This window comes from Haliotis rufescens, unplaced genomic scaffold (genome assembly GCF_023055435.1).
Source record: "Haliotis rufescens isolate VD_foot unplaced genomic scaffold, xgHalRufe1.0.p SCAF_10, whole genome shotgun sequence".
Lineage (NCBI taxonomy): Eukaryota > Metazoa > Mollusca > Gastropoda > Lepetellida > Haliotidae > Haliotis > Haliotis rufescens.
The window spans coordinates 30,664,032-30,689,857 of NW_025963780.1; the positions used below are offsets into that span (position 1 = coordinate 30,664,032).

Below are 25,826 nucleotides of genomic sequence, written 5' to 3' on the forward strand. Positions count from 1 at the left end.
AATCGATCAAAATCGTGTGCACACCACTATAGTGGCAAAAGTGTTTTTTCACGTGCAACTGGTCACGTGGCCGTAATACCACACGTGTTTTTAGCCATACTTGTTAGCAGTCATTAACAAAAAGAGAAAACACAAGAAAACAAAAGTCTTTACGGCCATTTGTCATACCACGCCTTTCAAATGTGCAAAGTGAACGTGCCATCGGCATGTTGCAGACGGGAACGTCCGTAGCTGAAGTTGCAAGGATGATGGGTTGTAGTCGACGGACTGTTTATCATTTACAGACGCGTCTACAGCAAACGGGTACCACCGCTGATCGCCCTCGGCCAGGTCAACCACGTGTGACGTCACATGTAGAGGATCTTTAGATTGTCTTACGTCACCTCCGTAACCGATTGTTGACGGCTACATCAACCAGAACTGTTTAGGGGTAGACTGAGTGCGCCAACTGTTCGAAACCGTCTGAGAACTGCTCACCTTCAAGCACGACGGCCATACTGCGGGCCGATTCTGACTCAATTACACAGACGTCAACGTCAATTATGGGCACAGCGACACTTACGATGGACTCAAGTCGTCTTCAGTGATGAATCCCGATTTAATCTTCGATTTGCTGATGGTAGGGCGAGGGTGTGGAGGCGCCGTCATGAACGTTACGCCCAGTGTTGTGTACAGGAAGTTGACAGATTTCGAGGCGGACGTGTCATGGTGTGGGGTGCTTTCTGTGGCAATGCACGTTCCAGGCTTCTTGTCATCCGTGGCAACCTCAATGCTGCTGCTGACCGCGACCAGGTACTGGCACCAGAGCTTCTGCCTTTTATGGCAGCACATTGACCAGGTTTGATCTTCCAACACGCCAATGCCAGACCCCACACAGCAATTTTGACAAGTAATTTCCTTTAGAATGCGGGAGTCAACGTCGTGGACTGGCCGTCAAGGTCTCCCGACCTCAATCGCATCGAACACGTCTGGGATGCTCTTGGCAGAAGTCTGCGCACTCTCAAGAACCAACCACAGAACTTGCAAGATCATGGCACCATTTTGCAGCAACAATGGCGTCGTCTTCCCAATCATGCGTTCACAAGCATCACAAGGTCCATGCGAAGGCGTTGTGTGGCAGTTGTCAACGCACATGGTGGCCACACACGCTACTGAACTTGTGTGCCATCAGATTCTCGTGCTTGGGATTTATGATTTAAACTGTTGACGTAATTACCGAATACCGTAGGTGCTTTGAACAAATTATGCTTACCACCGTTAATTTAAATCCTTCTTTGGACATTAATGATTAAAAATTACCTTCTCTGATACATTTGTCCGTTGTATATCATATATTGGAATTTTCTTTTAAAAATGTGAAGTTTTTAATTTGACTGAGTATATGTATAAAATATATTACCACTTGCTACATATACATTTGTTTGTCATGAAGAGAATAATACATTTATGCCAATAGGATTCGCCCTGGGGTCCAGCCTTGCCTCTGGAAACTTAGATCCTGGCTAATCAAACGGAAACGGTTCAGATCTTTATGCTACATTTGTATCTAGAGAAGTACACGTTCATGTTGTCAGCCGTCCACCCCTTTTAAATGTTGAGAACATTTACGTAATATTTGCACTATTATATACATGTACAATGCAAATAACACGTCCCATTTTAATTCTGGAATCCCATTTGTTCAGATGAAGATCCGGGGTAGAATAGGTCTTCAGCAACCCATGCTTGCCGTAAAAGGCGACTATGCTTGATAGTCAAAACGTCCCCCTTATTTGTAATAAAGAAGTTGTTCATCCATCAAAGAAGCTTTATGGCTCATTTTTTACCCATCTATTGCCAACATTATTTCATTACAGGCTATGTTAAAAAGAAAAGAGTCTGATTTTACTGCAATGACTTTTCCAAGGCATTTCACACTCAAAGCAATGTTCGTCTGAACCTCACTGTGTGAAGTTTTAAGCCCACATTTTGTAAATATAATTATAAACCAGTGCCCTTAAGGAAAGTTGGTTGGGTGGTTAGTTTGTTGTTTAACGCCGCAATCGCTGACTTGGTTGATACATGTCATCGATCCCAATTCGAGTGGTCAGGCTCGCCAATTGCGCGGATCGACGCTCATGATGTCAATCACTGGATTGTCTGGTCCAGACTCGATTATTTACAGACCGCCGTCATATAGCTGGAATATTGGCGAGTGCGGCGTTTAACAACAAACAAACAAACAAACACCACCCGATCTCGTCATTCGCCTCTAATATCTATTTAAATGAATCTAGCAAGAACATTATCTATATACATGAATCTAGCAAGTGTACCCTTACTTTGCAGATGTTCTCGAGGCTTTACCATGTCACTTTGAGGGTTGCAGTCAACGATGCTGGAAAGAAAATGGGTTTGACCCGCCTAAGTTTGCGTTGACATTCCGAGGTGATGGATCGTCAGCTGATAATGAAACGGACGTTTTTGAGAACAGTAGCGAATCACCCCTTTTATCAGGACAAGAAGGACTATATAAATGTCACTGTGATGACATGTGTATAATCTATGGGGATTGCTGCTATGATTTTCTTTCTGAATGTCATGGCACTAACATGTCGATTCTATTCTCTAATGTGTCAGACTGGAATGATGTTTATATGATAACAAAAAGTTTAATGAATGATGTTTCTTCCTTCGATGCAAAGATGTCAATTCTTAGGTTCAGATCTTGCCAAGAAATTGAAGGATCTGATGATGTAACCCATTATTATTGGATGATATCCAACTGCCCACTTAATGCCAATATTGGTGTGGCCGACAAATGTACATCAAACTTACGCACTCCGCTCAATAGTTCCCCAGTTACCTTGAAACAAAACCCAGAAGTGATATTCCGTAATATCTATTGTGGCATTTGTCATGGGTTTCAAGTAAAAGATGTGCTACGGTGGAGCACCAAAGCTGTATGCTATGGCACCAGTCCAAATAGTTATTCAAATTTATTGGAGAAACTCAAATATGGTAACTGCACTATAAAAGGTGAACCAACTAAAGAAACAAAAGTGAGAACATGCAATAAATATGATGTGGACAGGTGTTCACAGAATGAACAGGATGTTGATCCCAATGTTCTCATGTGTAGAAGCTATGAACAAATGGTTTTCGATGAGGATGGAGCGCGTTACAGAAATCCCCATGTCTTAGGTCGGCGGCCATACTTGAATGAGAAGAACCTAACTTGTACTGACATAGAGACAATAAATATCAAAGCACGGTTCCCTTCAACTGGTCCTTTGGCCTTTATGGGAGATGGACTTAGCATACTGTTTAATTTTAATGAACAAGGCGTGAAATTTGAAACTAATCAAATAATAATGCCCACAGGAGATTGTAAGGTAGATGAAGTATTTGACCATTACTATGACATTTGTCGGAAACTGCACTGTCAAGGGGGCAATGTTGCTGTCAACGGATCTTGTATCTTTAATGGAACTCAAATTGTAACAAATTATTTCGTTCCCTATCACGTAACGCCAGATCACTTCTATCTTAATTTCTCAGTTAATTTTGAAAATGACACAATAATTGGTACAAAATCAAAGTTTCATGTTACAAATATTAGCTTTGGTGCTGATTTTATCACGGATTTGAACATTATCGTCACTAATATCTCAACCAATGCATTAAGTAAAGAAAATAGTTCAACTGATGACAATCTCTATCCGCGAATTGACTTCTCTATTGAGATAATGACTGACTCGAATTTAACACTGACAACTCTCGTACATGTAATCGCACAAGTAAACGAATTGTTATCCAAAAAAAGTAGTACCCACTTACGAACCATAACAGATGTGTTTCTTTCGAATTTATATATACAGAACTTCACATGCAGTCAGGGGACAGCCATTACATTACAAAATGCATCATTGACAACAAACAGTGAAATAATGTATGCACATGACAGTGACACTCTATACCCGCTGGAGAGGATAGGGTTTGTCCTTGAGTACAATAATATGACTGCTGTTCTTTCAGAAGCCATTGTTTGTGGTATTCCTCTAAACTGTGATTTCAACATTCTTAATCGTTCCGATTTTGAGCTAGATAACCTTAAATTAAAAGCTATACACTCAGACCTGGTCCTTGAAGAAGATACTTTCTTCATACAAGAAGAAAAGGTATACGCCTGCAACACGTTCAACCACTCTCGAACGAGGCGCCACAGTCAAACATTCTTTAAATACGACCACATACAGGGTATTCTGAGCCATGTGACGTCTGGTGTTTCCTTGGTCAGCCTACTGATCACACTGGTCGTGTATTCACTGCTGCCTGAGCTAAGAAATCTACCCGGTCGTCTAATCATGTCGTTGTCTGCCTCCCTTCTGGTATCTCAAACCCTTCTACTTCTCATCCGTCAACCCACTGGAGTACTGTGTCAGGCCCTAGCAATAGCTCTGCATTTCTCTTGGCTCTGTTCCTTCATGTGGATGACGGTCATGTCATTTAGTGTGGCTAATACTTTCCAAAGCAAAACAAAACAGGCACTGGCTCAGAGGACCAACAAAACGTATACACTCTTCAGTCTCTTTGCATTCGGAATTCCAGTAGTGGTTGTTGGTGTCTCGGTTCTTATTGATGTCCTTGATGTCCCTGGTATAGTTATTGGTTATGGAGTATCAGGAGTATGTTGGATCTCTAATCCAACAGCAGCACTCTTGATATTCGGACTTCCAGTTGGTCTTAGCATTGTAGCCAACACAATAGCTTTTGTCGTTACATACTACAACATTGACAAGAGTCTGAGACTTTCAAAGAACGTGACAAGTACTGGGAAGGACAAATGCCGTATCCTCATCTACAGTAAGCTGTTCATCATAATGGGTGTTACGTGGGGATTCAGCTTCATTGCAGGATTTGCTGATGTAAGATCCCTTTGGTACATCTTCATCATTATGAACGGACTTCAAGGTTTGTACATATTATTAAGCTTCATCTGCACAGACAGGGTTAAATTAATGCTAAGACAGAAATTTGCAGGCAAGGAATCGCAACATGACATGACTTCGACTGTGTTCACAAGTACCGCAACCAAAACATAAGACTGGGGAGCAACGTGTTCTTCTCCATTAACTGAAAATGTCGAGCTCGAGGGATCGTATGAAATCTTCGAAAATGGGGATGTCGATACATAATGATACATTTTTTTGTTTTTGGTCTGAGAAAGTTACATGGGGATGAGAAATAGTTGTAAAAATGTGAATAAACTTTCAAAAGAAACTTTGACCTTGCCTCACATATGCATGCTTATATGCGTACATACGACGTACATAAATAATAATTAAGATATTTGATAACACGTTCATAACGGTCAATTATTACACTGAACACGTTTGCGTAAATCGGGCACAATCATCAGAGGGAAACGCTCTGTCGTACAGTGGTTTGCCTGACCTCACCTGCAGCCGCTAGGAGGTGAAGGGCAGGATACCGACCCATTTCCCCAAACAGTATTTCGCTGCGGTGAAACGTTCATCCATTTCAGCGGTTCTGCCTGTCGAGAGGGACGGGCTCACATCATATCGCTATGCGGGAAACTCAGTTTCCATGTAGAATAAACCATGAGGGGCGCAGCTTTTAAAAAAATTACCCGTATTCAAATAATGATGACTATTTTTTTAACGGGTGGGTATTTCCTGTATACTCTCGTAATCCTAACGATTACCTGTACCTTTCCTCCCATTACCGATTGTCATATCTCACCCGTGAAGATCCGGGGTAGAATAGGTCTTCAGCAATCCATGCTTGCCGTAAAAGGCGACTATGCTTGTCGTAAAAGGCGACTAACGGGATCGGGTGGTCAGGCTCGCTGACTTGGTTGATGCATGTCATCGATCCCAATTTCGTGGATCGATGCTCATGATATTAATCACTAAATTGTCTGGTCCAGACTGGATTATTTACAGACCGCCGTCATATAGCTGGAATATTGCTGAGTGTGTTAAACAACCAACCAACCAACTTGCATCAATAAGTAGGTATATTTCAAAATTTCTTTGCTCCGTGTTGATCCTCTGGATCAAAGTTGTCTTGTTGTGTACACTAAGTAGTCTCTTCATGCGAATGATATTCTAGGCAGAGTAAATTTGACGTGTAATTTATTGAGACTACGGAATAGGATTCATAAAAAAAGCTTTTTCGAAGTAAATGAGAAAGATATCTATAAAACAAGAGAATATAACTTATTTTAGGATATTATTGATAATTGTGAACATTAAGGTAGGTCTACAGCAACCCACGATTGTAAGAGCCACGTAAAGAACTCTGGTGGTCGGGCTGGCTGACGTACTTATGTTATACTGTATGTTATCGCATCCCATATGCTCATGATGTCGTGATTGTGATTTGCATTATGTCATCCTCTCGATCTGGCAGGAGTGAGTGAGTTAGTTGGGTTTAACGCCGCTTTTAACAGTATTCCAGTTATATCACGGCGTGTCAGCTTAATATGGGAGGAAAGCCCAAGTGTTGCAGGTCTCAGACGTTTACCACTTCGGTGAAACCCACGAGCACGAGTATGGTGCTGACAAACCTAGAAACATAATCGGGGCGAACCGGGATTCGAACCCACAATCATAGGTTTCTGGCGTGCCCAAGGGACGCAACTCTCCACAGCGAATCGCGGCGCCTTAGACGACTGGGCAACCCGTGCCCCCCGATCTGGCAGGAATTTTGCCGAGTGACGCGTTAAACAACAAACCAACGAACAAGGTCTTGTATGGGTTAATGTATATTATGCTGTTGAATCCGAGGGTAGAGTATTGTTGTGCGTTTTATGTGTAGTAATATTGGTAGTATCATGTTTTTTTAAATTATCGGATTCTATATGGGTAAGGAAGAGAATATATCGATGTCAACTTCTTTATTATGAGGAACACAACGTTTCGGAGTAAATGCTTACTCCTTCATCAGGTGAATGAATGCCATGAGTCTGACTGACTGACTGACTGACTGATATAGGAGATTTAACGTGCGCTTTCCGACTGTAGCGTATTTCGCACACGGGCCTGGCCGGACCATTTAGTGTATTCCGAAAAGGGTGAAAGTGGTGTGTGCAACCCAAGTCGGGGCTTTTAGGGGTTGCTTATATTGATTTTTTGGAATTTTTGAATTTGGAATAAATGCCGAAGTGGATGGAGGAGGGAACTAAGGTAGCCGGATGAGGTGGGTGTTTGTATGTTTATTGGATTTTGGATTGGTAGATTAATGAGTTTTTAGATGCGCTTAATTAGATCTGTTTTGATAAGGAATACGCCTAGGGCCTTGAAGTTTTCTAGTTTATTTTGAGGGTTTAGTTTTTCATTTCGAGTAGGAGCCTTATTTAGATTGAGGGTGTTTTGTAGTGTGGTTCTGTGTGTTTGATAGTGGGAGCAGTGGATGAGTGCGTGTTCTGTGGTTTCGGGTTGTTTGCAGTGGGGGCAGTTTCCTGTGGTGTGTCTTTTAATTTTTTTTTAGGTGGTCAGTTAGGTTCGTGTGTCCTGTTTGGAGTTTTGTAATTAATCTGTCAATTTCTTTAGAGGGGTGTAGGATTTAGGTTTGGCTAGTGGTTTTCTGAGTACTTTTTTGATTTGGCTATTTGAGTTTTGATATTGATTATGCCATTTTTTGGTAATTTGTTGTTTGTTTACACTTTTAATTTCTGATTTTGAGATGGGTAGGTTTGGGCTTATTTCTGGTATTTTGAGAGATAATTTAGCTGCTTTATCGGCGCCTTCGTTGCCGTAAATTCCTACGTGGGCGGGGATCCACAAAAAGGTATTTTGTTTGCCTGCTTTTGTTAGGTCGTTGGAGCTTTTAAGTATTTGGTCGGTTTTGGGTATTTTTGTTTTGGAGGGCTTGTAGTCCACTAATGGAGTCGGTGAGAATTAGGATTTTATTGTTGTTTTTAGATTGTTGGTTATGCAGGGCTGAGGCCATGCCCATAAGTTCGGCCGTGAATATAGCTTGGTTGTTAGGGAGTCGGTAAGATTGTGTGGTTTTAACTGGTTGTGTGGTATGGACTCCGAAGCCTGTGTGGTTGGAGATCGGGTCTGAAGATCCGTCCGTGTTTATGTGACACCAATTTGGCCAAATTTCGTGTATGTATGCAAGTGTGGTGGTTTTAGCTATGTTTGGGTCGGTTTGTTTATTTATGTGGTTAGCTAGCGTTGTGTCTATATTGGGTTTTTGAGTTTAGGGGTGAAGATATTTGATTTTTTGCAGTTTTGTTTAAGAGTTTGGTGTTCATTGAGGTAGTTTGTTATTCTTTGGGATATTAGGGTGAGTAGGGGGGGTTGGCGAGCTGGAGCTTGGTTTCTTGGGCTAATGCCATGAGGCAGAGAGCATATATATGTACATGTAAGGACAACAAAATTAATAAGATATTAATGGGTGCTTAAGGGTGGCATGAACTTTTAATTAATCAGTATTTGTCAAACTGTTAAGCAATTCTGTGCCAACCCATGGATAAGTGGAGTGTCATTTTATGTGAACAGTTCTGTCTTGATGGCATTGTCATAATACATGTATGTGCATATGACATACGTGTTTTATGTAAACGGGTCTGCTTTAGTGAGTATGAGTTAGTGACACCAGAAATAGGCTTCACATGTTGTCCTGTGGTGAATAGAACCTGGGTCTTTCGTGTGAGCGAAGTCTTTAACCGCTTGGTTTGTTTGTAGTTGTTTAACGCCGCACTCAGCAATATTCCAGCTATATGACGGTGGTCTGTAAATAACCGAGTCTGGACCGGACAATCCAGTAATTGACATCATGAGCATTGATCCACGCAATTGGGACCTATGACATGCATCAACCAAGTCAGCGAGCCTGCCAACCCGATCCCGTTAGTCGCCTCTTACGACAAGCATAGTCACCTTTTACGGCAAGCATGGGTTGCTGAAGACCTATTCTACCCCGGATGTTCACGGGTCTACAGGAAGTGGTACTATCCTTCATCTCTCTGGATGATATATTGTACATTTTGATGTCACGTGTCTATACGACTGTTCTTTACAAATGTAGTTTATTGACCGCTTGTTCCTGTGAAAGTTCTGGGTTAAACATTTGATTATCGTTTGTAAATAGCTAGTAGCATTACGTGTTACTCGGGTTAAATGTATTTTCACATATGTGATGAGTGGAATGTTTTTCCTTATTTTATATTACCTTGACTTATTTATTGTGCAGTTTTGTGTTGACCAATAAAGTGCTTCAAATGTATTTTTGTGTCATGAATATTTAAAAAAAGAGAATCCAGTAATATGTGCACATCGGATATAGACCCGTAAAGATCCGAGCCGTGAAGATTCCGGGGTAGAATAGGTCTTCAGCAACCCATGCTTGTCGTAAAAGGCGACAAACGGGATCGGGTGGTCAGGCTCGCTGACTTGGTTGATGCATGTCATCGATCCCAATTGCGTGGATCGATACTCATGATATCATTCACTGGATTGCCTGGTCCAGACTCGATTATTTACAGACCGCCATCATATAGCTGGAATATTGTTGAGTGCGGCGTAAAACCAACCAACCAACCAACTGTACTGCCTCTTGTGAGTAACCGAGTGATCATCTGCCAAAGTTGCAGCCTTGAGTAACTGATCAACCTTCGGATACGCTTTCTCGGCAAGTTCACAGCAATATACACTGCTCGGAAACTCTACCGAGGTCATTACCGTAAACTATGTTAATAACGAACTGACAGTTATAACGAACTGTTTTTTTTGTCCCGGTAATATCTGTATATATTATCATATACAATACGTTCAGCGAACTTTTGTCATAACGAACTAAAGTTAGTGGTCCCTTTGAGTTCGTTATAACCGTAGCCCACTTGTACATATATCGTAACGTTCTACAGGACCAATGCAGTACACATGGGGCTGTGATGATGCACGACCACACTCCCCTTCAGCGGCTGTTGATCTGCCTGGGCCAACTAAGGGCCAATCCTTTGTAAAATAAATCCGTCTAACTCGTTAACAGCGTTAACAGATTGGTGCATTTCATATAGCTTTTACTGACTCCTGATCCGTTAATCGTCTAAACGCTCCTGTGTGTGGAGATTAAGTAGATGTAACGTTGAAAGACTAATCGGATGCATTAATAGACGGGATCGGGTCTTCAGGCTCGCTGACTTGGTTGATGTATGTCATCGATCCCAATTGTTGGTACAGACCGCCGTCATATAGCTGGAATATTGCTAAGTGCGGCGTTAAACAACAAACCAACCAAAACCAAATCTTATAATATCAAACATCACGCTGCTGTTTATCGGACAATATATTAAAGGGAGAATCCATGAAGGGCGCAGGAATTTTGGATTTGGGGAGTTTGGACAAAAATAGAAGGTGAGCATGTCATCCATTTTTCTATTACAATGCACATAAATCACAACATTTTAATAACTTATTTAAGATTCAGGAATCAATACCAAGTGTTCCTTGATACTCAGATACAAGGTATACCTGACATGGCTGGTATATTGGATCAACTTGCATTCTGTACTATGGGCCTGTGGCCTTACAGTTATAAATGAATAAACTGATTGTGTTGACATATGATCATTACTGTCCCGAAAATAACCTTCAGCAGAAAGCTTGCATTCATATTTAATAGAAGATATCTATATGTTTATGTATGTTCCAAATGTGTACTATAAACAGGAAATTTTCATTGAAGATCAAGACTCAATCGCAAAAATTAAAAACGCAAAAATAAATAATAAATTAGACTAAATGATTTGGAGACATGCGTTGGAGACATGGCTGGTAGTCGTTGGTACATTTTTCTTCTGTGTCTGAGCTTCAGCATGTTTTCTTCGGCATTATTTGCTGCCGAAAATGGGTTAGAGTTACCTCCCGTTGGAAGCGGTTGTTGTTATTATCATGTATAGCTCCCACAAACATCGAAGAAAAAGATTTGAAAGGAAGGTCTATTAGTGACAGATTCCTATTCAGCAAGCATGGGTGTTCCGATTAATATATGGAGAGCCTGTTTTCAGCAGTAAAGGGATCAGGAACGGACTGAAAAAATGCAACCGTATCGATCAACATCGCAATGGACGCCAGGAACAGACATGACATATCGGATACTACTTTGCACAGTGCTATGACACTAGAACTACACTTCAGGTATGACCATTGCAAACAACGCAAGCTACGTGTGTTCTGATCTGAGTATGTTTGACACCAGGATAATCTTTCATATATGTGAGTACAACCACACCCCTTTGTTCACATTTGAAAAAACAGACGAGACGAGACAGTTGTATGTGCAATCCATGTGCAGTTATTCTTATATATCTGTCAGAAGACATGGAGTTTAACCCTGGGCCATTGAATAAAGGTGAGGTGAAATGGGGTTTAACGTCGCGTCCAAGATTATTGCACTTATATAGCGACGTGCATGTACGTGTGTGTTTGTGTGGCTGCTTGTACTAGTCCGGACTGATGCCGATTTATAGTGCTAGCTCACTGAGATACCATGCCGCAGTTTAACATGAATACCCTACTCAGACACAGTGTACTGACTCAGAGCCAACATGAATTCAGAAATCATTAAGCAAATAAAAGATTCGGAGGATAAACTAACAAACGAGATCAGGTCAATGAGGAACGACATTCAGTTGTTACGAGGTGACGTCACAGATCTTGAAGAACAACTCAAGGAGATCAAAGAAGAAAATAACATCATGAGGTTATAATTAGATATTGATGCTGTCAATGATAATGTTGATGAGATCCATAATGGTTTTGATGCTATCGATTCACGCATAGAGGATCTTGAGAGGCGTAGCAGAAGGAGCAACATTATTATCTATGGTATCCCTGAGAGCGCAAACGAATCTTATTCTGTTTGCAAAAATAAAACTTTGGATGTTCTGAACTCTGCCAGAACTGATGACAATGAACTATTAACTCTGAGGGATATCGAGAGGGCACACAGCATAGGACGCATAACGTCCGATAAACCACGCCCAGTTATTGCAAAAATGGTTCATTGGGACGATAAAATAAAGACTCTGAACTTGAGAGGTTCTGTTAAGTCCAGAGGCTACGGTATAGCAAACGGCCTGACGATAAACCAGAGACAAGAAATAAAACAATACAAAGAACAAGACCCAAGCAATCATTATTTCTATACAGGTGGTAAACTGTCGTCTGCTCCAGTACGTGATTCGTACGCTTCACGTGCAAATACAGAGGTGACTCGACCCAAGTCACGTGACGGAAGCAACCCACGTCGGGCCGACAGAGGTAACGCAGGCAGGGGTGGGAGATAGGGGTGTGGCCAGTCCCCGGATATACAGGGGGCGTCGTCTGAACCTACTTGTAGTATCATTAATGCTGTGAAACTAGTGTTTAGGAGTATATCAGGATTGCTGTCAAAGTTATCAGACAGTGTGTGTCGATCATTTTTAAAAACATTTGACATAAATGGTTTGACAGAGACATGGACCCAGAAACTAAATTTTGATGATACGTTCTGCGAATATATACCAACTTTATTAAGACAGCAGACAAGATAGCTAATTTTAGAAGACCTTCAGGTGGAATTTGTGTTTTCGTTAAAAAGAATCTTATAGCTTATGTATAAAAACTCATGGATTACAGCAAATGGTGTATATCTATTACTTGACATGTCACTGTTTGGACTTGAAAAACACGTGTTATACTGCTGTGTGTTTATTCACCCAGAAGTGAGTGAGTAAGTATGGTTTAACGCCGCTTTTAGCTATATTCCAGCGATATCACGGCGGAGGACACCAGAAATGGGCCTCACACATTGTACCCATGTCGGGAATGGAACCCGGGTCTGCGGCGTGACGAGCGAACGCTTTAACCACTGGGCTACCTGACCGCCCCTTTTCACCCAGAAGGATCTACATGGTACGATAATAATTTTGGATCTCAAAACGGTATATTGCTATTTCGGGATTAACTGCTTGACATCCCAGGTGATGTTGGTGACGTTTCGTTCATTTTAGGGGGTGACTTTAATGCAAGAACTGGCAAAGAGCCAGATTATGTAGAGGATGATATACTTGAATATCTCCATGGCCAGGATACTTCATACTGGGACTTTCTCTTAGACATGCTTAATCTGTGTAGATATATATTCAAGCGATACTGTTCTTTATAACTTTGGAAAATGTTTTATCAATTCATGTGCTGTTTTAAATGTACACATTATGAGTGGCCGCTGTGGAAGTGATTCCGAGAAAGGTGATTTTACATTTGTTGGCAATGCTGGAGAAAGTGTTATCGATTACATTATTAGGACCATAGATATATTTGACTTGTGCCAAAATTTTGATATTGAGTCACGCCACGAATCACAGCACCTGCCTATCACAATGTCTTTACGAGCGCTTCATTCAGGTGGAAAACCATCATTTGATAACGCCTACCATAGTCATTCAATGTTTAAGTGGGATAACAGCAAAGCAGATATTTTCCAAGAACGACTTGTTATCAGATACTTTTGCATGCCTCTTAAGAAAAGCTATTGATTCTGGTTTTTTACAGATATTGATGGAAGTGTGTCGTTATTACCAGAAGCTATTGCATATGCAGGGAATGTAATGAAAAGGGAAGTAACCCCTAACAGAGAAAGTAAACAGTGGTTTGACTTGTGAATGTGAGTTGTTAAAGAAGGAAAGATGCACTCTTTTAAACCATTTTGGGAAGTTAAAGGATAAAGACTCACTTGCTAAGAACACTGATTCGAAAAAAAAGTATAAAGCTACTTGCAGAAAAAAAGATACAGATTTTCATGGATAGAAGCAGAAAAAAACTAGAGGAAAGTATCAGCTCATCAAAACAGTTTTGGACGACCTTGAAAAGCATCAGCAAAAAGAAGGAAACTAAAAGTAACATAGAAATGCATGCATGAGTGGTTTAATGACTTCAAAAATCTTTTCAGCGGTGATGATTCCACAAATAACTTCCAGTTGAACTCTTTTGATAATGATGAAACCAATTTTGCAACGGAAATTCTAGATTCCCCACTCTCAGAAGAAGAAATTAAATCTGCTATTCAAAATCTGAAAAAACTTGAAAAGCCCGGGATTTGATAAACTTATTACAGAATTCTTTAAATACTCTCTTGATAATACCCTGTCGTATTTGGTAATATTATTCAATACAATAATGGATGCCTCTTACTTTCCAAAAGGTTGGGCACTTGGAACTATCGTTCCAATTCACAAAAAAGGCTCAGTGACTGATGTTGAAAATTATAGGGGGATTACACTTACCAGTTTATTCAGTAAGATATTTCTCAGCATTATTAATAAACGCTTGGTATTGTGGTTGGAAGCACTTGATAAGATTGAGGAAGAGCAAGCAGGTTTTCGACAAGGTTACTCAACCACTGATAATATGTTTATTCTCCAGGCTCTTATAGATAGGTATATTCAACGTAAACTGGGACAACTATATGCTATATTTGTAGACTTTTCTAAAGCATTCAATTCAGTCTGTAGTGATAAGTTATGATATCTATTTAATTCACATGGTGTCGGTAATAAAATGGGTAAATTGTTATGTGGTATTTATAAGAAAGTTAAATCATGTGTTAAACAAAACTGCATGTATTCAGATTCTTTTATCTGCCATACTGGTGTACGCCAAGGATGTGTATAAGACCTTTTTTGTTCTGTTTTTTTAATTATTAATGAGCTTGTAGCCCCAAACAAAAGAAATTATGATGATGGCATACAATTACATCCTGAACTAACTGTGATACGTGGAAACTTAATGTCAATTTAGATAAGACAAAAATTGTTGTATTTAGCAAAGAAAATACTCTGTCAAAAACGAAAAGTGGTACTTTCGGGGACAATTACTTTTAATTGAAACCTCATATAAATATCTTGGTGTTATATTTTCAACTAACTTATCATCATACCGACATATGTGTAATGCAGCAATCCAAGCTATAAAGATGTTATTGGGAATTTTAAAAACGTTTGAACATTTTAGCGAGTGTGCTTATAAATCTTTCTTCAAATGTTTGACACAAAAATAGCTCCTACTCTTTCCTATGGTTCGGAAATATGGGGTTTTGCTGAGGCTTAAGAAATTAAATCCGTACATTTATACGCATGCAAAAGATTTCTTGGTGTTAAACATAATACTTCTAATGATTTATGGTGAATGTGGTCGCATGCCCTTGTATATATACTCTTCTGAAAAGAAACTTGACACTGACTTTCAAAATGTAATATTATGCGATTGTTTCAAAATAGGACACAGAAACCATAATTGAAACACTGTTTGAAGATCAATGTTCACAATGTCCAAAAAACATTAATCGTGTCACCCAGACAGACAAACTTATACAAACGATACAGTTAATGTCACAGGGGTACAGAAAATGTCAGTATCGGTTGTGCCCACCACGTGCATCAATCACCGCTTGACACCGACGACCCATAGATGCAATCAAGTTGTCAAGAACACGCTGTTGGATGTGCTGCCATTCATGCTGAAGTGCATCAAGAAGCGCCGGAAGTGTTTGGGGCGGTGGTTTCCTTCTGCGAACGCGTCGATCCAACTCGTCCGACAGATGCTCAATCGGGGACAAATCTGGTGACCGGGCTGGTCAAGGTAATGTCTGGATGTTGTTGTGCTGTAAGAAGTCTTGACAAACGTTCAATATGCGGTCGAGCGTTGTCCTGCTGGAACTGTCCGCCATGAACGTTGACGTGAGGAAGAACGTAAGGCTGAAGGATCAAATCTCTGTAACGCACACCTGTCAATGCACCTGTCACATGCACGAGAGGCGTCCACCGTGATGAATTCCAGCCCATACCATGACACACCCGCCGCCAAATGGGACAACCTGCTGCACACAGTTGGGGGCGTAACGTTCACCCCGACGTCTGTGGACACGTTCGCGCCCATCAGCACGTGGGAGTAGAAAACGGGACTCGTCAGTAAACAGTACATTTCTCCACCTTGCATGTGCCCATCTAACCCTCTGTTGGCACCAAAGCAGACGGTCCGTCAGATGACGTGAGGTCAATACATGACGTCGAACAGTCTGTTGTTTACCGTTTGATCTGATATTCTGCGTACCCCAGGGATCTGTGTGGTTGTAGACGTGGCTGTGGTAGTGCGGTCTCGGAGGTGTCGCAGCCGGATGTATCGATCCTGTGTTTGGGTAGTCACCCTTGGTCTTCCTGACCTTGGTCTGTCGTCAACTCTGTTGGTGTTGTTGTATCGGGTCCATAGTGCGGAGATTGTCTGTCTGGATACGCCAAAGTGCCTGGTCACTTCTTGCTGAGTTGCTACAGCTTGTAATCTCCCAATGGCGTTGTTCCGTTGAGCTGCATTCAGTCTTGGTATTCTGTCACCGCCTCTACTGCCGTTATAAGGACTGTATGAACAGCCGTTGATGTGGATTTTTATACTCATTCAGCAGGGGGGCCTGCATGCCTAAATGCAGGATCCTGTGCTGCACGTTTTTGACAGGCGGTTGCGTTTGGATGAAGCTGTAAAATTGATCACCAAACGCTACGTTTATGTGCTTTGCATGTGTTTTCGCGAATTATAGACACCCCATCTTTCTGTTTGACTTATTTCGTTGTCATTTAATGTAATTATTTTAGATATTTGGCAAAAAGTGATTTTACATCTATGTCAAGTTTCTTTTTTGGAAGAGTATATATCACTACTTAAAAATCAAAAGATACTGGTTAAAATTACTAAAAATGCCAGTAAGTAGACAGCCAAAAACAATGTTATAATATGATGCTAGTGTATGAAAAGAATGGAGATCAAAATTGGGCATACAATGTTAAATGTCTACTGTATTGATGTGGGTATGGTTACATCTGGGAAAACCAATGTTTCTCAGAGAATCATGCCATGTTCATATCGAAAATAAGGCAGACGCTTTTTGACATGTACTTTCAAACACGGAGATCTACCATTAGATGTTTGCGAATATTATAGATATTTTAAAATGCAAATGTGCGCAGAAAAATATTTAACTGATGTAAATATAAGAAAGTGCAGAATATCATTAACACAATTTAGATGCAGCTCACATAGGATAATGGTTGAAGCTGGTAGGCACAACAAAATACCCAAATGTTTAAGATTATATAAACAATGTTCTTTAAATGTTGTCGAAGATGATTTTCATTTTCTACTTGTATGTTGTAAATATGATTATTTAAGGAAAAAATATATTGAACAGAATTACTATGCATATCCAAATAAATACAAGTTTATCTCTTTAATATCACATGTGAGCAAAACGGCTATACAAAAACTCTCTCTCTCTCTCTTTATATATCATGCCATGTTATTAAGAAATGAATCCTTGTTACATTTGTAACCGCTTCCACATTGTCATGTATTCTGTACTATGGGCCTGTGGCCTGACAGTTATATATGAATAAACTGATTGTGTTGACATATAATCATTACTGTCCCGAAAATAACTTTCAGCAGAAGGCGTGCATTCATATTTAATAGAAGATATGCATATCTATATGTTTATGTATGTTCCAAATGTGTACCTTAATAAGTTAGACTTAATGATTTCTAATAAATGTATCCAGCATTCAGAGTGTGTATAAATATAAATATCTGCTACGTCAATCCACAAGTTTTCAAATCGAGTTGGAGACATGGCTGGTAGTCTTTGGTACTCTTTTCCACTGTGTCTGAGCTTCAGTATATTTTCTTCGACAGTATTTGCTGCCGAAAATGGATTCAGAACTGATCTTTTTGTACAACGGAAAGTGAAAATAGTTTGCCACGATCCTCAAATAGGGGTTCAAGTGTCATCACGCCTGGCATGTGCCGCGTATTGCCTAGGACAACCAGGATGCATCCGTAGCAGCTTCGAACTCGAAACTCATGCCTGCATAAGTCTTACCCGAAAGCCGAGTGCCAGACGAAACTGTTCTGTGGACGGGACATTCACATACTTACTTAGTTCTGGTAAGAAAAATATACATACATTTCCAAAAAAACCCCGTAAAATCATTCGTGAGAAAACAGAAATATTCAGTCAGGTATACAAGGTGTTGATTTCCCCTGCTTAAAGTTGTTTTGTTCCGTAACGAATTATTTTCAGAATTTTGATTTCTGGTGACCTGCAAATTGGTAATAACGAATAAAGCGTCAAAACCCTTTCCATAATCGGGAGAAACCTCCATTCTTTGATTTCGACTATATCATGAGCATATGTTTATGAATTACTATCCAATAGTGATGACACCTAGGGGTACGTCTCTCCCCAAGGGGTCGGCGAGGTGGTGACTGATTTGGTTTGGGACCGTGTTGCGGAACACAGTCGGTTTCCTGGTTAAGAGGGTTTGCCTCCCTTCGCGACTGTATGGCGGAAGCATTCGTCACAACTCGCCCCTTTCCGTAACCTGCAAGAAGACTCGTCCCCCGATCGATGAATGTTATGTGCGAAAATACGACAAACCAATCAGAATGCGCGTGTAATTTCAAGGTCTTCGTCGAGGAATCCCTCTGAACAATTTTTGATTTTGCATTTGTCTTGCATTCTAAAATATACCCAAGACACAGTTAAATGTGTTCAATCATAATGTATAATTCCGCATGTCCCGGTGTTCTTTAAATTGCATCTGAAATATATATAATATATGGGGAAATGTATGTGAACCATTACGCAACGAGTTGACAATTGTTTTAGTTATGCCCTTTTGCGCTAAGACAGAACCCGGTCGCAACAAATGGCCATGATAGGGGCACGAGTCGCTATTCGGCTTGTCCCGCATTGGTTACGAATATGGCGGACTAGCGCAATTGTTACGACAGTCTTGATCGGAAGGTTAGCATTGACGTCACATACGACGTTCGGGAACAGTCAAATTTATCGGGCCGCCTGTAATGTAATTATGGTGTGAGTCAGTCTCACGACTTTTCCCACTTGGTTTAGGTAGGGCAAAGATACTGTCAACTTTGTTTGTGTCATGTTCCGAGCCAACGTGGTGGTTCGCCCAAGCTGTAAATGCTCGTGACTCGTTCATGGTAATACGTTTGAAAACTAGGTACACTGTTGTGGCTCATTATCACAAGAACTATTGAGACATCCATTCATGAAAACCAAACAATTAAAACATCAAACATGAAAACAAAACAAAACACTTGTGTGTGGCAGAATATCGGCGCAGTTTATTCAGTATTGGTACCCTGGGGGAGACACCTATCACAAATTATATGCTATCGCCATTATGAAACACCCGAGCAGCTCAAAACACATGAGAGATAACCCGCGAGGGTAATTATAACAATCGATGAGCAACTCCCCTCCCTGCTACTGTCGACAAACTGTTGACTAACACTCGGCAAGCCGCCGTGCTAAATCAAGCAAAAACCCGACAAGTCGTCAGAACACCCCTCCAGCAGGCCACTGGACCAACCCCAAACCATAGCCATGAACATATAGCAAAGGGATGCTTGTGAGGGTAACTCATCAACAAACATTGCAACCAGCTACCTAGCCCTATTCAAATATTCCCTTAGGATCCCGCCCATATGGGATCACTGCCACCGAATTGTTCCGAAGTTGGCTATTGCAGAGCCTCCTAAATGGCACTGATAAAATAGGCAGAACCTATCTCAGACAGATGACTGTCATCATCAGAATACAGGCACGTATCTTTTGCCTTCATCTGATGCTTGATTCTAGCACCTCCCATTTGATAGATTTTGCGAGTCATGAACCGGTTTCCTCGTTTAAAAGTAAACCGGGACCCGCATCCCCACTTAGGCAAATGAGTTCACCAATCCGTAGAAATGCGAACAAAGTAGGGCTGGGACGAGTCAAAATTTACTACCCGGGTACCCATACCCCTATTACCCGACCCTATCCGGGTAACCGCTGTTGGTGTCAAGAGATAGGTACAACATGTCCGATTGGGAATAGTTTGACAGTAGCCCTGGCAGTCCTGTTGGTACCCGGGTTCTACTCTGTACCCACCCATTTTTGACCAGACAATCCAGTGAATGACACAATGAGCATTGATCCGCGAAATTGGGATACGATGATATACATCAACCAAGTCAGCGAGCCTGACCACCATATCCCGTTAGTCGCCTCTTACGACAAGCATAGCCGCCTTTTACGGCAAGCATGGGTTGCTGAAGACCTACCTCGTATCTCAATGAACAGGTTAAGTCGCGAATTAAGGATGCGAAAGAGAGGGGATTTCGATGGCCTAGGCAACAATAGGGGCAGGATGTGCGCTTCTTTTACAGACGAATCAGATTGCAGAAAACGTTGTTCGCGACGTAGCGGCGAGCGATATGCCAGGACAACAATTCTTTATGGTCGTTAGTGTCATGGTGTGGGGCGGTATCACACATGACTGGCGAACTGATCTGGTTATCGTGGATGGACATTCGAGTGGCCAGATATATGTTTACGAAATGTTCTCCTCAATTATCGGCAGAAATTGTGAACTGCAAGATGGCAATGCCAGACCACATCGCGCCCAGGTTGTCACCGATTATCTTCGACGAGAAGGCATACGGACATTGGATTGACCCATAAGTCCCCTGACGTGTCCCAATAGAGCATCTGTGGGATGTTCTCGGGCGAAATGCGTATGCCAGCACCCGCCAACGGGTGGCTCTTCAGGCAGAATGGCGGGCAATAGCAAGGGCAACCATACAAAAGTTAATCAACAGTATACCATCAAGGTGTAATGTATGTATCGCCCAACATGGTGGACACACCAGATATTGATTTACACGCTCGACATTTATCGTCATCAAACATTCACTAATAATTTATCGGTTTCCTTATTTATAGTCGGTAGTTTTACTAGAGACATCACAACCTTGTGGATGCTTTCCTCACTAATAGATATCGGATATAATCTATGCCTTGTTACATGTATAACAGTAATACTTTAGATCCGTTTTTGCGTCTAATGTTGAATCTGTTTAATTAAACCCCATAATGATGTTTGTCGACATTGTTGTGTAATCAGTGCAAGGTTGTCGTCATTGGGGCTATATTGATATACAACAACGTTGTCTTAGAACCTGTGCAATTACCTTCATAATCCAAATATGGCCAGTGTGTCTTGTATTGTAATTATAACCTTTAAAAAAGAAGGGGATAACGAAATATAAACCTTACTACCAAACACTGGAACCAAAAATAGTTCATGTCAAACGACAAACTTCCTGTGTCAGAACGTTCATCTGCAAAACTTAAGTTAAACACGTCCTGAAGTTTGCCTCTCGCACACACGTGCCTAGGTGTGCGTGAACTAGCGATGCGGCATCTGCAACGCGTGGATACAGTCCGAGGACCAATGCACTGCCCACCCTCTATGTTAAATGGGACCGCCTCCGTGGTCTAGTGGTAGAGCGTGGTCTTGGTTCGATCTCCCGCCGCGTAATACCAAAAGACGTTAAAAGATGGTACTTGTTGTTGCCCTGTCTTGGGGGCTAAACCAAGGACTTGTCGGCTCGGAGTCAGTATACTGTGTCTGAGTGGGGTATTCATGTTAAACTGCGGCATAGTATCAGTCGTCGCACGGGTGACCCAGTCGTCTAAGGCTCCGCGATTCGCTGTGCAGAGTTGCGTCCCTTAGGCACGCCAGAAACCTATGATTGTGAGTTCGAATCCCGGTTCGCCCCGATGATGTTTCTAGGTTTTCAACACCATACCCGTGCTCGTTGGTTTCACCGAAGTGCTAAACGTCTGAGACCTGCACCACTTCGGTCTTTCATCCCACATTAAGCTGACACGCCGTGATGTAACTGTAATACTGTTAAAAGCGGCGTTAAACCCAACTTACTCACTTATTGGCGAGGAAATGTTCTATTTAGGGGTGACTATTGGTCTGAAAATAGATATAGATAGTTTTCAGTGTATAATTTCAGATGGATTTTCCAGACCAATAGTCACCCCTAGTAAATACAATCGAAACTATCGATACTATTAATCGGAATCTGATTTAACAATCGATTTATTGACTTTAAGTGCTTGCCAATAGCAATTTATCGATATTTCGATTTATCTTGACAACCCTTGTTCTATTACTGCAAAAACATTTTTTTTTACTTTCAGGACGGACTATGCAGAAAGGTAAGCAAAGATTAAATAACGTATGGCTTGTTTGTTTGTTTTTTAACTCGATTTTCCAATCATACAACGGATATCAGTAAATAATCCAGTCTGGTGAAGACAGTCCAGCGATTGACATCATGCGAGTTGCAATCATGACATCATGGCATCGATCCACACAATTGGGATCGGTGACATGCACAACCAAGTCAGCGAGCCTGACCACCCGATCCCGTTAGTCACCTCTTACGACACGAATGGGTTGTTGAAGACCAATTCTGACCCGTACTGAATCATGGTGAATTGGCTTGTGTTAACATTTTATGAGAGATTTTTTAGTTTGTTCCACATATTCGGTATTAAAGTACGTAATTATTATTTGGGCATATAGACCAAGAAAAAAAAATGAGGACTTGCCAAAATTGGCATTACGTCTCCACAAAACCACACAAATGAGTGAGTGAGTGAGTTTGGTTTTACGCCGCTTTTAGCAATATTCCAGCAATATCACGGCGGGGGACACCAGAAATGGGCTTCACACATTGTACCCATGTCGGGAATCGAACCCGGGTCTTCGGCGTGACGAGCGAACGCTTTAACCACTAGGCTACGCGACCGCCCCGAGACACAAAAAATATTCTCAGTGCGCCAATGCGGCAATGAGGGAAATCTTGGCTGCCGTTGAATTCCCACGGGGTCAGTGCATACAAATGATTTAAAGTTTATAACTGAACCGCCTCCGTGGTGTAGAATACAGTGGATAGAGCGTTTGCCCGGAAAGCGTAATGTCCATGGTTCGATTTTCATAGCCGCGTCATTGCAAACGACGTTGAAATATTGTATACCCTGACAGGACAAAGGTTAATATCGGCCTGGATTTATTATTAATGTCTGAGTGGCGCATAGTATCTGAGCAGGCTCGCACTATAAAACCTGCCTACGTCGGGACAATGTGAAAAACTTCCTGACGACTGTCAGTGTGAAAAACGAAATAACACAACCAGATCAAAGAATTTTTATTTTATTTCATTTTCGAAGTCTTGATATAAAAAGGCTTTCAAGTTCTGCTCACAAAAAAAACACCAAGACCATTTTAGACTAAGTCTAATTTGTGTCCATGGAAACAGGAGGAAAATACTATGAAAAAAAGTCAAAATAAAGGCAACACTTTAGGACATGATTATTAGACCTGGTATGTTTTGTTAAAGAATATTTAATGATTTTCTGCTCTGAAAACGACATCCACCCCATCTCGCGACCAAGTCCAATTGATATCATGGAAACGGAGAAAAATGAAAATGCCCAAAATACTTCAATAGCACCACTTCAGGATCCGTTTGATATACACCCCTAAAAAAACAAATAAAAAACAACAACACGAAAGGTAGATTTTAAGTAAATTTATTGTACCTTATAAAGTAGATCATAGATACAAATATAAAAATTTTGGAGCTCGATAGTCACATGTTGTCGTTGTACAAAGGCATTGGAAACTGCTCATTGTCATGTCACATGAGGCCACAAGGTTGCAATGAACTCAGTATCTCATGTGACCGCCCCGGACAATCACAGCTCTGCATCTCCTCGGCACTAACCAGAAAAGTGTACGAATTCTGTCCTGCGGAATTCTGCGCCATTCCGCTTGTAGCACGTTGGCCAGTTGTGGGAGTGTCTACGGCGTGTTCTGACGTTGACGTACACGTCGATCGAGTTAATCCCACAGGTGTTCGATTGGGTTGAGCTCTGGAAGATCTCGACGGCCAGGGCAAGTCGTTGATGTTGACATTATGAGGTAGTCTACCGTGACACGAGCTATGTGCGGTGGAGCGTTGTCCTGTTGAAACAGCTCCTTCTGGCGGTCAATGATTGGAAGAAGGTGAGGTTGAAGAATTTGATTCATGAAGCGATTTGCTGTCAAATTCCCCTAAACCACAACCAAGTCAGATCTCGTGGTGTAGGATATGGCTCCCGACACCATGACACTACCGCCACCGAATTTCACGTACACAATGTGGGGCAAAACGGTCTTTTTGACGACGATATCTTCCATCACGCCGGTGAAGAAGAAATCGTGATTCATCGCTAAACCACACTCGTCTTCAGTTTTTTTTAAAATTCCAAGGCTGTTAACGTAAGCGTCGCTGTCGATGGATCTGTTGCAAAACAGGGACGATAATTGGTCTTCTGGGTCGGATTCCAGCCTCGCGAAGATGGTTACTGACAGTCTGGTTCGATAACCTCCTCAAACCAGGGATGCGTCCTGCAGTCTCCGTAGCTGTGGCATTGCGATGACGTAGGTAGAACAGTCGTGCAGGGGTGGGAACTCTTGGTCGGCCGGTTCTCGGACGGTCTGCAGTGGAATTGATCTGTGTTTATCGGTCTCAAAGGCGGCAAATGGTGTGGTGGACGTTGAAGTGGCGTGCAACAGAAGACTGCGATTCCCCTCTTTGGATAGTCCTTCGGCGATGTTCTGATCGGCGGCGCTGAGTCTCGGCATTTTCGAACTTGAAAAATGTTGACAATTGAATGACAAATTATTGGTTTATGCTTGCCTTTTAAAAACCACTACCACGAGTTACGACTGCCAATGCTTGCACGTGCATTTTACTTTACTGTTTTCCTCCATGACATTTTATAACAAGTGTGAAAAAAATGCCGTTCGAGACATTGCAAATCGACAAAAGCTGCATTTTGACGCACCGTTTGGCGAATATGAGGCCACCAACATTTTCCACTAAAATATATCCAATTTATAATACCAGATTTTTTGTCTTTAGTTAGATTCAATGAACTAAATACTACCTGTGCGTTTCTTTTTGAAGAGTGTATCTGCCAAGTTTTGTTGAAAGATATTGAAGTACAGATTGTTTCCATTGAAATCGAGAAAAATACAAATACCCAAAATACTTAAATAGCAAAAAGCACCACTTCAGGATCTGTTGGATATATCTGCCAATGTTTGTTGAAAAATGTTGAGCGGTTTTCGATTACGGACGGACGGACAGACAGGTAATAATATTAAGTGCAACTTTTCAACCCCATTTCACTTCACCATACCATAAATCGCTCTTATCTGATTAGGATATAAAAAGACTGACCATTTTCTTTTTATCTCTAGCATGTGCTTCCGGCATGGAATACACGTATGAACCAAACTCGGGCCTCTGCTACAAACACTATAAAAGTCCACTATCGTGGGACCAAGCTCAAGAGAGATGCTACAAGGACGGGGGAGATCTTGTGCAGGGGGACACTCAAAATAAAATGGATCACCTGCAAATAATTATAAGTGATGAAGGTAATATCTATGTTCAGTAACGGCTCATAGATTCGTACGTTTATTGGACATTCAGAACATCAGCCTTTATGACGAGGTTTCATAAACCTACACCCAGTAAAGCTTTCAAATAATTTGCGGTAGACACTGGAGGACATTAAAATGTTGCATCAGTGACACAAATAATATCCAATGCAGTCCCTAGTTTGCCTTGTACCATATGTTTCGCCCTAAAAAATGACTTACCTTTGCATGCGTTTGTGACCGGCCCAACGCCTCCCTTTTTCGCAAACTCCTGGTATCATCACTTTGTGATAGTGATTCATAAACACATACTCCAGATGCAGTCGGAATCGTACAATAGACTCTGTTTTAGCAGAGTTTTTCTTTGGTTATGGAAAAGGTTTTCTCGCTTTTTTTTATATTCTTTATGTTAATATAACTA

At 41.3% G+C, this 25,826-nt stretch overlaps 1 protein-coding gene across 1 annotated transcript; it reads left to right on the forward strand.

Annotated features, from left to right (window-relative positions):
- Positions 1-3,963: 3,963 nt before the first annotated feature.
- On the forward strand, positions 3,964-5,500 carry LOC124135106 (G-protein coupled receptor Mth2-like). The gene has a single exon (XM_046500307.2). The coding sequence runs from the start codon at positions 3,999-4,001 to the stop codon at positions 5,082-5,084; it is 1,086 nt and encodes a 361-aa protein (XP_046356263.2). The 5' UTR covers positions 3,964-3,998; the 3' UTR covers positions 5,085-5,500.
- Positions 5,501-25,826: the final 20,326 nt, after the last annotated feature.

Coding starts and splice junctions, on each gene's coding strand:
- LOC124135106 (XM_046500307.2), top strand. CDS start 3,999: ATGACTGCTGTTCTTTCAGAAGCCATTGTTTGTGGTATTCCTCTAAAC.